Raw genomic sequence first — 14,001 nt, 5'->3', positions numbered from 1 at the left:
AGTACGAAAGGCTTGGCAGTGTCCCGAAGAATCATAATACATGCTAAATGATATTTTAAAATGTTTATGATGAAAACTTGATATTTTACAATATATGCTAAAGCTGTACGATTTTTCTTGGTAAAATGCTATTTTACGAATTTTGAAGAACACAATATTTTATGAATAAAAAGGAAAGAAAATATTTTGAAGGATGTGAATTGACTGTGACAAACATGATATGATTGGGAATATCGTGAGGGAGAAGGCCCCAAAGACAGCCCGTTTACTGGAGAAGGTCCGAGAGGGAGCCCGACGATCGTATTTCCACTTACGACGAGGCCTAATGCCCGTCCCATGCGCAATGATGAGCTAAGACTTATCAGTTGACCACATGATGACACGATTACGTCTAATCACTTTCGAGGATCAAACTTCACCCAAAAATGATATACGATGATGGAAAGCTTTACGATTTAATGATTTATGATTTATTTATGCTTACAAATTTATGTTAGCTATTTTAAATAAATGTATGATTTTTATGGATGTGCATGTATATGTATTATTTGTTACTCATGGTTAGAACGTACTGAGTCATTAGACTCACTAGGTTTGGATGGTTGCAGGTGATGATGAGATTGAGGGAGACACTAACGCTTGAGTGGATCGAGTCTGGCGGTAAACTCGCAATGGACATTTATTTTACTAACATATTAGTATTTAAAGTTTTACAAAAATAATTTGAGGATTTTCTATTTAGAGATTTATGCTTTATTTTGAAGTTCACTTTTGGATTATTTTTAAATGTTGACGTATGATTTTGGTGGTTGAAGATTAATGGATTTTTATGCATTTAAGATTTTTAAATGTTGAGTTAATTTGGTATGAATGTTTCGAATTTTATAAAAAAAATTAGTAAGATTTTAAAGTTAAAAATTAGTGGACGCTTCAGATCTACATTATGTGATAAAAGCTTTCAGAGCCAAACTGATCAAAGTATTTCTCAACACATACTTAATTTATTATATATGATCATTGAGAATCAATTGTGCTATTATATTTCCTTGAGAAATACTTGTATTTGACAATATGAGTCTTACTAGTCATTTTGTTTAAGTTATGAGATATCTATGAGTGTCATTAAGCCAAAAATAAGCCTTAGTGAAGTGAGTTGTTGCAAATTAATGTTTGTAAATAACAAACTCATCTGGTGAATCCTTTTTAAGTAGAAGAATGGAAGACATAGAAGTTGTTCAATATTTGAACATCCAGAAACAATTGTTTGTGTACTTACTGTTACTTTCAATTTTGTTAGCCTAATTGATATTTAGTTTCAATGAGCTTGTTTCCGTACAATACTCAACTGCTGGTTTATTGAAGCATAACTGACAAGATTCTCAATTCAGCGTTGCTAACTTAAGCGAATTAATTTGAGAACTTGTTGAGATCGTTTATCCACCCCTCTAAATCAATCTCCCGAACTTAACAAATTTTTTTATTCATAGTTAACGTATAAAATTGTCATTTTATTCCGCATATCCTGGTCAGATTGATCTTGGTCCAATTAGACTTTATTATCCAATAACGATCCAATAACATGTGAATATTTCATAGCAAAGAAACCAACTTGTGAGTTACTGTAAACATAAATTTCCTATAAACACAATTTGTGGTTTGGACAAAGAATACTCCTAAGGCTATGATCGCTATAGTGGCACCTTTTGATGCTAAAGATTTGGTATTAATTTTACATATTTTCGTTTCATTCAACGCCTGACTCAAATTCTACATTAAATTATAATTCTAAAATTATAAATCATTATATTATCTATATATATTGATTTATCTCCCTTAATTATATAATATATACATCTTTCATGGTCTCATCCTATGAGACAATAATGTCCAGCAATATACATCTCGATGATGATGCACAACGAATATCATTCCAAGTGGGATAAAGAAATTCATGCATGTGTGATGTGCATGAATATTAAGACATTAATTCATCACACAAACATATAAGAGAAATCGCGTCGGTCAGTTGAGTTATACCTACTCTAACAACCATATCACTCGCAATTCTAATGTTTTCACTATTAATTCTTGATTTGCCAATGTATTCATATGTAAAACACAAAAAAAAAAAAACATCAATTTTGTGTAATCGACCAAAGTAAACGTGAAACTATATACTTAATTAATCTACTAGGTTGTATTTGGATGTGCTTGAAATGATATATTTCAAATTCTTTGACATATTTATATGGACAAAAAAAATTCAAATGAATTTAAATCCAGTCTACATAAATTTTGTAATTTGAATAATAAATAGATGGAAAAATTATAATTTTAGTAATGTAAGTTGATCTGTTTTGAGTTTTAGTCATTGAACTTGTCAAAATTTGATTTTCATCATGTAACTTATATATTTTTTTTATTTTGATCCTTTTTTTCCCCAAAACCATTAAATATTCCACCGGATATTGTTTATTTGACACTGATTATCTCATACGTGCCTCTGTGACAAGAATATATCTTATATTATACACATTAAAATATACATAAACAATAATAGTGGGAAACAACAAATTTTCTCCCTTCCATTTTGAAGTAGTAGAAGTATTTTTGCTTTATTTTTCTCTTTCTTTTTTATCAGAAAAATTTTCATGTGATTAATATGAGCTTTATTCTCGTCATATGTGCTACACAAGAGAAAATCAGTGTCAAATTAATTATATTCAATGGATTTAATTGTTTCGGACAAAAAAATGATCAAAACAAAAAAAATGAAGTTTCTGTATGATAATCAAACTTTAAAAAACTACGATATTAAAACCGAAAAGATGCAAACTTACAGGACTAAACCTAAAATTTCCCTAAGTACATCCGAAAAGAGTGTCATTTGAAATTGATTCTCCAAATCATTTATTTTAAAATCAATTCCCAATCCAAATGAAACCCAGAGGAGAGGGTGTATGATATACAATATTCATATTTCACCAATTTCCCTCTAAAATATAAATATCCCCTCAATTCAAGCTAGAGGTGACCATGAAATTAAAGTAAATTTGATATCTTGATTTGTCATATATTAAAACAAGAAAAACTAAGATCAGTTTTCACTTGAAAATAAAAAAAATCGAGGACAAAATTCGAATAATATTTAAAACAATATGTAGGAAAATCACGAGAAGCGACTGTTAATTACAATAATTATATCCAGGGGCGGAGGTACAGCCTCTTGTACCTGGGCTTTAGCCCGGGTGGTCCAAATTTTTTTAAAAAAAATTATATGTAAATTTTTGTATAATTTTTGATAAATTTGATATTAGCCCGAATAGATCAATTTAAAATATTAAAGGATGTTAGATTTTAAAATTTTAGCCCGGGTAGTGCGATTCAGTCACTTATTATATCAAATAAAATCTGGTCTAAGTGATTATGACATAAGCTAGCATGCATGCACATGGCATTAGGTGAACAGTTAAAGTGATCATCTGATACAATACTGACCTTTTCTTTCCATGGCTTGACAATGTCTTCCTTTCACCAAATGTTCAATAAGTTTTCAAGTACAACCCAAATTATCTCTATATAAACAGTAATATAAGTAATAATTTTATTCACAAGCTAGCTAGCTCAAAAAACTAAGTTAATTAGAAGCAAAAATGTCCGTATACTTGGTTGCTTTGTACATGATCCTGTTCAGGTTCTCAGTAGCATTGTGCAGAACACCAGACGAGGCTTTGAATAAGGAATGCGTAGATGGTGCCACGGCCTCCATCGTGTTAACCTTTGGTTTCTACAAAAGCATCTGCCCTGGGGCCGAACCCATCATTTTCTCGTGGGTTGAAAAGGCTGTTTCTGATGATCCAAGGATGGCCGCGTCGTTGCTTCGCCTGCATTTTCACGATTGCTTTGTTAATGCAAGTCACTTTGTATCACATACGCTGGCTAGAAAATATAGTGTGGAGATATAGATTTTAATAACTATATATATGTATGAGTAATACTACTTATATATGTGTGTGTGCAGGGATGTGATGCATCTGTGTTACTTGACGACACATCAAATTTTGTTGGAGAAAAAACAGCAGGGCCAAACTTGAACTCACTTAGAGGATTTGAAGTGATCGATGCCATAAAAGCTGATCTTGAATATGTTTGTCCCCAAACAGTTTCTTGTGCTGATATTCTTGCTGTTGCTGCTAGGGATTCTGTTGTTTTGGTGAGCATATTTATTACCTATTGCATTTTCCCATCAAGATCTAATTAATTTTATACCATGGATCAATATATACCAGAGATTAACCCTAGATTCGACGATGCTAGCCTTTGCATTTGCCAGTAGCTCGGATCACCGGTTTTTGCTGCAAAGAAAATTAGTCATTAAACTTAAAGCCATGTGTACGTGCTTTGTGAAAAAGGGTTGCCAAAAGCATAATATTTTCATTATAATATTGACCAAGTTAAAATTTGTAGTCTGGTGGACCTGGATGGGAGGTGCAAATGGGCAGGAAGGATAGTTTGAGTACTAGCTTAACAGCAGCTAACAGCAACATACCTGCTCCAAATTCTGATGTACCAACATTGCTATCCAAATTTCAAAATGTTGGGCTCTCACTTCAAGATATGGTTGCACTCTCTGGTAATATAATGGCTGTATACATACATACATACATATTTATATATATGTATATATACACAAACACACCCCACCCACCCATATATATATGTATATGTGTGTTTATATATGTTTCACGTAAGCATGCATGTTTGCATGGGCAGGTGCACACACCATGGGTAAAGCTCGATGTTTCACGTTCAACAGTCGTATAAGCAGCGGCAACGGTTCCAATGGTCCCGATGTCAACCTCGACTTCTTGCAGTCGCTTCAGCAACTTTGTTCGGATTCCGATGCCAATGCAACGCTGGCTGATCTTGATCGTATGACCCCATCGACATTCGACAACCAGTACTACGTTAACCTTCTTTCAGGCGAGGGCTTGCTTGGCTCCGACCAAGCTCTAGTCTCCGGAAGCGCGGAGACACAGCAACTTGTCGAATCTTACGTGGATGATATGGGGGCATTTTTCGAGGATTTCAAAAGGGCGATGCTGAAAATGGGAAGCTTGGCATCTGGAAATGATGGAGAAATTCGTAGAAACTGTAGGGCTGTTAATCAATTCAACAAATGAATCCCCGTGATATATAATAGAACTAAAGCTATGCTAGCTAGTTAAGTGTTCTATATAATTAAGCTTCTCAAGAAAGCTATTGCTCCATGTAGTTTGAAATTTCCTAATGCAATAAATTGTAACAAAGTATTTGGTCTTGAAATTTTAAAACCTTCTTAAGTACTTAATTAGTCTATATTTTATGTGGTTGATAGATGTAAGATAGTAAAATTAATCATCATGATGTATTTTCCACTAATTTAGGAGCCCACAATTATTTTTCAGACAATGAATGTGTGTAATCTAATGTAGGATGTGAACCTACGACATCAGGTTTTGGAGACCCACGTTCTACTGAACTGAACTCAGAACGCTTTCAACTGACAGCAGATACGACTGCAAAAAAAATTCTTTTTAAACCCGCAATACATATCTTATATGTATATAGTCTCATAAAAAGAAAATATGTATATCCTTTATGTTAGAGTTTAAATAATATCACAGAGCCAATAAATTGATGAGAGAAGGAAAATTAAATACAATTAGCTTCCAAAGGGAGCGATTGTAGAGTATGTCAAATATTAGATTAATAACGAAATATTGCAATTTTAATTTGGTCATATGAATTTATTTATTTGATAATTTATATTGTCGAATTTCAATATTAATTTTTTTCAAAATGATATAATATAATACAAGGAGAAATAGAATGCATATGTTTAGTTTAAAATAAACAAATTTGATATTAGTATTGTGTTTTTCAATTTTCGACATTTTTATTTATTTTAATTAAAAATGTTGTTATCGTCAGGTCGACACCACATCGATGTTACATTAACACCACATTGGAAGACTAAGTTTGAAAAAAAATAAAATAACATACTAATACTGAAATTTATAATATAATAAATTATCAAAATAACAAAAAAATAAAAAGATAAGTACAACACAAAAGTATAATTAATTTTTCCATTTAAATAAAAAGATAAGTACAACACAAAAGGATATTAATTTTTCCATTTAATAATTCAGCACCATTTTTATTCTATCATTTCAATAATTATAAGTGTCCATATGGCGTATATTCAGAACTTTTCTTATCCCACTAAGTGGGTTTTTTATAATTAATTTAAAAAAATTCGAAATAACGAAACACCACCAACAATAGCGGACGTTGCATCCGCTCCTATTGATAGCGGACGCTACATTTTGTCAGTGTCGCAGCTCTCTCGGTACCCCTGCATTCAAAGCCGCGATTCCCGTAAAGACGGCTTCATTTTTAGCGCGATTCTCACGTTGAATATGTAGGATCCATGCGTAAAAGTTGCACACGTGAATTAACGAAAACACCTGTCCTTGTATTACCGAAAAGACATGATGATCCAAATGTCTCTGTAGTCTTATATCCAACAAAAAGGTCCTACAATATTTAAACTCAGCTGTTAGACCGGTAGTGGCAAACCCACTTGATGGCCTAACCATGTCACTCCCCTACCCTAATGATGAGTGATGTGAATAAGGAAACGATGTACTGAAATTTTGTTGAACATTATGTTGTTCGGCAAACATAGGGTATGGATATGGCTGGAAACCAATTCCATGCATTGTATAAGATATAATTAATTTGTACATTTATTCACTCATACCATTGAAAATAATCGTCATGATCAATTTGCTTCGATCTCTAGTGTCGCTCTTCTTGGACGACATATCTCAACTTTCTATTCCATACAAGAATTGCATTTTGATGATATTCATTCCAATTTATGTTGTGATGACCTATTCTCATTATATTATGAAGCTCGTCTTTGTCGAGAGCAGACACTGAAATAGAATGTCATATTTTGAATTGTCGCATCACTCGATTGAGACGATGCATCTCCATGATTTCAAAACAAATAAAAGGACAAACACATCGCCATATTTTGTTGTTGTACGAATCAATAATTTTCTTTACATCTCTATCATTTCTCTTCTAAATGATCCAGTTAAACTGCAAAATAAAAAACTGATTTTAAAATTCATATAATTATTACAAATTTTAAGTAATTCAAAAATACTTCATTAATGTTCATACGATCAAGACATTCTTTTATAATTCTTACAGCATGTGCACATTTTTCCACCCATAATTAAAAAATATGATTACATATTAAAAAATTTAAATAGTTATAGGTTATATTAGGACAAAAAATTTCCAATATCAATGAAACGTCTACTACTCAATACTACTGATTTTTTTTTTTGAAACTATAGCCGAAAATATAATACTCATAGACCATGCATTTTATAAGGTCATCCAACCACTGAATAAAATTAATTAAATCTTAAAATGTAATTAGTCTCTTAGTCTACTGTTTTAAAAGAAAAACTCGAACATGATACCAAAAATCTATCAAAACAACGTATTAAAAATTCATAAACATTTAAAAATACTGTTTTGACCCATGTCACGATAATCATAATGTGCGGAAGAAATGCAAGGTCCTCGGGTTTTCACGTGCACCCTCAGCCTAGTCTACTCAGTCTTCAGCGCCTCCAATCTCCTCATCCACATGATCACCTGCATCAATCACATTTAGTGAGTCTAAAGACTCAATACACCTGAACTGTTATAACAAATACATATACATTTCATGCAACAGTGAAAAGTATTGTAACCAAAATAAGTTTCGTGATCGTTCAAAGCATAAACATAAACATCAACATATCGGGTCATATCGAATCATGTCATATCATATCATCGTGTATGTATTCATTTTCCTTTATAGAATTCAGATATTTAGTTGTGATTTTCATATTAGCTGCTGTTCGATGGATTTATCTATATATAACCGTGGTACCTGACGGCGACGACATCAGCGACACTCTCACACGTCAACTGAGCCTTGACCATACATGTTTCGTGTTCGTGTTCGTGTTCGTGTTAGTCACAACCAACTTACCTCCTTCAAAAACATATTATCATATTCATCACTTGTAAAATTCATGTATATACATACATTTTCTTAAAACCAAGCATTCAACGTATTTTTCAGCATTTTAATAAAAATTCATATTCAATAACAACATATATATTTTAAAAATACATTTTCAGTTATCAGGGCACTGTCGGGACTGCTAACTTGACCTAGGTGTAAAATGACCATTTTGCTTCTAAAACCCTAATTTGACCATTTTACCCTTGGACAGTAAAACTTCGACCCGAATCCGTCCGAACTATTCAAAACGCCTCGAAACATACTTATCATCATTTCTTAGACGTGAACTTAATCCCGATGATGACCATGTTTCATAATTCTCTTTAAAACTTAGACCGGAATCCCGGTTTCAGCCCGAGTCAACCCGAAACTTAATCAAACTTTTCCATACTTGAATCATGCCTTAACTATACATAACCAGACCTTAAAAAACCCTATTCAAACCCTTTAGAATCCTCAAAAACCTCCTGGACCTTGCTAGAATTTCCTGAACAAAAGAAACTGAACCCTAGTTGCATATCCAAGACAAAAACTCAACCCAACACTGAACAAGCCTGGACAAGACCCGAACAAAACCTTGACTAGACCACATGGGACCAAACTGGACTCCCTTGGACCAACCCAGGACCCAGTTGTAGCCCGTGCAAAAATTTTCCCCAAAGCGTTCGCCTAAACCATCCCATGAGCCAAACCCGATCGGCTACATGCTAGCTTATCCCAGACGATACCAGACCCTCATAGTACCATTACACAGGCCTTAGATACCTTCTAGACACAGCTTCCATGGCTAAAAAAACCCGCTTGTACCCTCCAAGACTCAAACCGAACCCTAACATCCAGGTAACCTCAAGAAAACCAAGAAAATGTTCGGCCCTCGTATGCTGCAGTACCAGAATGGTTCAAACTCTTCTAGGTCTCCTAGACCTCCTCTGGTTCATGCCCACATGGTCCCTAAGTCTACAACCGCCTTGTAACATCAAAAACGTTAGTCATAATGCAAGCAAACTCCATATTTCATGTATAAACCATGTAAACTGATCCAAATCATTAGATCTAACAATTTTCATGCAAAATAATTCGAAAGTACATAGTATGGTGTGAAAGATGATAAAACGAAGGTGTCGGACGCGTCCTTGTATATAAACGCTAAAAAAAGAGAACCAACGAAGCGAGGGACGAGCACCGGAGGGATGAGGCAACGTTTGTGAAGACCCAAAGAATTAAATACACAAAGCCATGAATTAAAAACACATTTAAGCCATGAATTCAAAGAGAAATTTGAAGAGCCATAACAATATGTTAATGGTGTTTAAGGCCATTAAGAAGGCCATAAACATGGTTGTAATGGTAGTTTTTTCACCTCCCTTCCATGAGCCTATAAATAGTGGCCAAAGAGTAGGAGAAATCACACTTTCCAACAGCATTTCAGCAACTCATTCTTGTCCAGTTTCGAAGCACCGCATCAGCCGAATTCTTGTCCGGTTCAACGCAGTCCAGCAGCTTTCGTGTCCGAATTTCCCAAAGTCAACTCCTAAATCCAGCTCAAGTAGTGCATGCACCTTATTTTATTTAAATTCTTATCAATTCTACTACCCAACATGCATTAATCATTTTACATGAAGCATGCAACTAACATTTATATCATGCATTATATAAACATTTAAAATAATTTTAAGCATATAAAATATAAAGCAGTAAAAACTCACATATTTGAGGTGTGACTTCTTGAGCTTCTCGAAGTGACAGTACACAACCCTTTGGGGATCCTTGGCTCTGATACCAACTGAAACGACCTCGATTTTTTTTTTATACTAAATCATAAAATCTAAATTACCATCTAAATAAAATAACTTATCATTTCTAACAATCATAATAATTTAACAATTTAAATCTCAAGTGCATGAAATAAAATGAAACGTCCTGCCCTTTTTATTGCTTTAAAAGTACTAGGAAATTTTTTTTATTTTTATAAACAATCAATTTTCGGCCATGTACTCAAACCTCATGAAAATATTAAAATACTTTACCCTTTTAAAAATAAAATACCAACCACCTAGCATTTTAAAAATCAAGTGCAATAGTCATAAAATGAAATCGTCGCATGTTTACCGAACCTAAAAGCAATAAGTTTGAAAAGTATAGCCCATACTAAACCTCTCAAAAATCTCTCAAAAGCATAAGTAAATAGTCTTAAAAATCTTTAATCATAAATCATGAGTCAAAAGTCATAATGCGGAATAATAGAAGCGTTGGTCCTCGGGTTGTGTGCACCGACAGTCCAGTAGAATCACCCGTCGAGACCTCCCTCATACCCACCTGCATCCATCACACCTAGTGAGTCTAAAGACTCAACACACCATAATCTGGATAACAAATAATACATATAAAATCGCATGCAACAGTGAAAATACTTTTAGGTAAAAATAACATTTCATGATATGCATAAATAAACCTTAACTTTTTTCCTTATCCTGACATAAAACATTTTAACGTGATCATAAACATTTTTTTCTTTTGTTAAATTCAGATCGTTAATTGTGACTTTCCTCAAACCATCTACATGTAACCACAGTACTGGGCGGCGGGAGACACCAGCGACACTCTCACCGGTCAACTGGGCCCTGGCCAATCATGATCGAATAGAAATACGATCGTCGGGGCTCCCTCTGGGGCCTTCTCCCATAAATGAGCTTCTTCTGGGGCCTTCTCCCCTCACGATATTCCCATCCTTACCTGAAACCTCATATTCGCAATAATGGAAACACGATCGTCGGGCTCCCACTGGAACCATCACCCTCACGACATCGCCATCATTAACGAATTAGTCATAATTACTTCACTTTCTTCAACGTTTTACATTTTCATCACTTTATAAAATCATACATAACATAACATTTTCATTTGTGAAACCAAGCATGCAACATGTCTTTTAAATGTCAACTTTAAATCATAAAAATTCATTAGACATTTAAAAAAAATCATAACTTAATCATGAACATTTCATAAACAATTAAAAATATTCATAATATCGTAAAAACAGCATTTAGGTTACTGCCATGACGTTTACTAATTTCCCGGTGTAAAAAGACCGTTTTACCCCTAGAGGTAAAATTTCTCGGTTTTGACTTTTTCTTGAATTCATTGACTCTAACATGTTCCAAATAATTATTTAAGCTTAAATTAATTTTTTCATAATTTTATTTAGCTTAAATATTAGACTTTTTCATTTATCATTAATTAATTGTTTTGACGGTGTTTTAATCCCGAAAAATCCCAAACTTTAATATAAAATTCCTAAATTCTAAATTTAGTCTTTTTATATTATTTTAGTCCTTATGGACCATGACTCGACCCCCGTGAGCCGTTTTCCAATTTTCATTCGTTTGAAAACCCTATTTTGACACCTAAACTTCGACCCCTAGCCAACTTCTGATTTTCACGAGTTACCCCCGAGCCATGTCGATCCAAAAATTGACCAACATCCTATATTAACCTACTGTACCCTTAGTTCCCCAAGAAAGCCCACCTAAAGCCAAAAACGAAGCCCCTAATTAACCCCTATGCTGGCCGAGAGTTTCAATGTGCATGGACACTAAGTTTGTTGCATTCAGGACCCTAGCCGACAACTCCAGACACGAACCAGCGTACTTAACACTTACCTAGGACCCTGAGGACTCGCCTTAACCCTGCCCAGCAAGCTTGGACTGAGCCCTTCCCTCCCAGCAAGCAGCGCACCTCCTGCACAGAATCTGTGCATGCGTGCGGGTAGGAGTCCTTGTGTATCAGGACTCCTCCCAACCCTCAAACTCGAATCCTAGCTTGGCTAGGACTCTAGTCTAGACTCACCCAAGTCCCTAGCCAGCCCTGAACCCATGCCAAGGCCAGCCCTTCCCCTGGTTCATGAAACCCGATTTCCTCAAACTTGACAGCAACATCGCGGTTGCTTGTTCTGATTCTGCCTTTCCCTTTTTTTTTTTGTGGTGTTAGGGTGAGTGTATGTGACTCTAAAACATGCATAAACCTTACCTGGTCCCAACCTAGTATCATGGCAGCCCCTGAATACGTTCAAGGCATGAATTTTGTGCATAAAATCAAAAGTTCAAAGCATGCACAAGAATGAATCCGAAAATTCTGAATAATATTTCATGTTCTTCACACATACACTAATTCAAACCATAATATGATATGATGGATGAGCAAAAGGAGATGTATAGCGTGCTTTTGCGTTAAATACGCTCGAATATCCGTTGACGACGAAGAACGGGAGACGACCTTGGCTTCTATTAGCTTGCTACCTTCGAAAACCCATACCAAAATCTTTCAAAATGCCGTGTATGTGTGCTGCCGTGTGTTTGGTGAGGGTTGGGGAGAGTTTTTCAGTTTTAGAGAATAGTGGCCGATTGTTTTTTTGTTGTTAGGTTTAGGGTTTTGCTTAAATAACACTATAAATATTACTTAATCAACCTCAAGGCTTTAGGCCTATTAAGCCCATTAATTTTAATTAATATTTAATAAAATATTTTCAAGGTTTTTTATTTAAATAAATTTGTGAATTTATTAGCCGGGTTGCCAAATAGTCCGTATTTTTTGTTGAAAAACCATCACCGATAAAGTTTACGTCCCGGCGTATAAAATCACTTCAAAACCCCATATTTTCCAAAACTATGAAAAATCATCGACCATATTTTAAATAATTAAAAATAATCATTTAATAAAAGCATTTTACATTTTTCAGTCATCGGTCGCCGTTCCTCGATCGTCACTTTGAATATTCCTAAAAATACAATTTTATGCACGATGACAGTAAAATCTCATTTAGTATATAAACAAGTATGTCACATAATTAATTAGCAATTAAAATCAATTACTACTTATTTTTCATTATTTCCTAGATTCGCATGCAGTTGGATTACGTCGTCTTAATTTTGGACCTTACAATTCCTCCCCCCTTAAATAGAATTTCGTCCTCGAAATTAGAACTTACCGAATAGATCAGGATAGCGACTCTTCAAGTCTCTCTCGGTTTCCCAAGTAGCTTCCTCTTCTGAGTGATTCAGCCACTTGACCTTGACAATTGGAATGACTTTGTTTCGCAATCGTCTTTCTTGCCTTGCTAAGATTCGGACAGGTCTTTCTTCATATGTCATATTTGGAGTTAATTGATGTAATGACCCGTGTTAAATATACGTTATTTGGCGATAATTAAGATTAATTATTTTAACTTGAGAAATTTAAAATAATTAAGCCAAATAATGAAATAGTGTGGTTTAAAATATATATTAGAAAATATCGGGTTGACCGGGTCAAATTTCGAATCCAANAAATAATTAAGCCAAATAATGAAATAGTGTGTTTAAAATATATATATTAAAAAATTTCGAGTTGATCGGGTCAAATTTCGAATCGAAGAAAAAAGAAAAACAGACACATCTAATTTTATTATTATTGTCTATATATAATAATTATAATAATAATAATAGTAATAGTAAAAGATAGCCATCATCATCACCGATTTGAACTTTCTCTCTCCTGAAACCCGTAAACTTCATTTTCAAAACTCCAAACCACCGTTGCCGCTTTGACCGCCGATTGTGGCCGCACCGGTCGCTGACAAATTCAAATAAATATATGGTTGGAAAGCTCTTGATGAGAGCTACATTTTGGTACCAATATTTCAAGGTATTTTGCTACTTCGATTTTCGGCCGTCGGAGTTGGTGGCGATTTTCCGACCATTTCTTGACTGAATTCGGTAGTTTTTGGTTGTAGGTTGCTTATAGTTGAGCTTAAGATGTTTTTTGCAGCTAGTTAACTCATTGTTCCGACGAGTTCAGTCCCTGCCGCCGGCCCCTACACCACC

General features: G+C 34.4%; 1 protein-coding gene across 1 annotated transcript; it reads left to right on the top strand.

Moving 5' to 3' along the window:
- Positions 1-3,631: 3,631 nt before the first annotated feature.
- Positions 3,632-5,332, top strand: LOC140981741 (peroxidase 40). Its single transcript, XM_073448161.1, has 4 exons — positions 3,632-3,911; positions 4,022-4,213; positions 4,468-4,633; positions 4,774-5,332. Exons 1-4 carry the CDS (start codon positions 3,654-3,656, stop codon positions 5,181-5,183), a joined length of 1,026 nt encoding a protein of 341 aa, XP_073304262.1. The 5' UTR covers positions 3,632-3,653; the 3' UTR covers positions 5,184-5,332.
- Positions 5,333-14,001: the final 8,669 nt, after the last annotated feature.

Source organism: Primulina huaijiensis, chromosome 7, assembly GCF_012295235.1.
Source record: "Primulina huaijiensis isolate GDHJ02 chromosome 7, ASM1229523v2, whole genome shotgun sequence".
Taxonomy (NCBI): Eukaryota; Viridiplantae; Streptophyta; class Magnoliopsida; order Lamiales; family Gesneriaceae; genus Primulina; species Primulina huaijiensis.
This window is presented reverse-complemented; position numbering and strand designations above follow the sequence as displayed.

What these genes read in the sequence shown, in the direction of transcription:
- LOC140981741 (XM_073448161.1), top strand. Translation starts at nt 3,654, where the DNA reads ATGTCCGTATACTTGGTTGCTTTGTACATGATCCTGTTCAGGTTCTCA. An exon ending in TTCACGATTGCTTTGTTAAT is followed by an intron (nt 3,912 to 4,021) that starts GCAAGTCACTTT and finishes GTGTGTGTGCAG; the next exon opens with GGATGTGATGCATCTGTGTT. An exon ending in CTAGGGATTCTGTTGTTTTG is followed by an intron (nt 4,214 to 4,467) that starts GTGAGCATATTT and finishes TAAAATTTGTAG; the next exon opens with TCTGGTGGACCTGGATGGGA.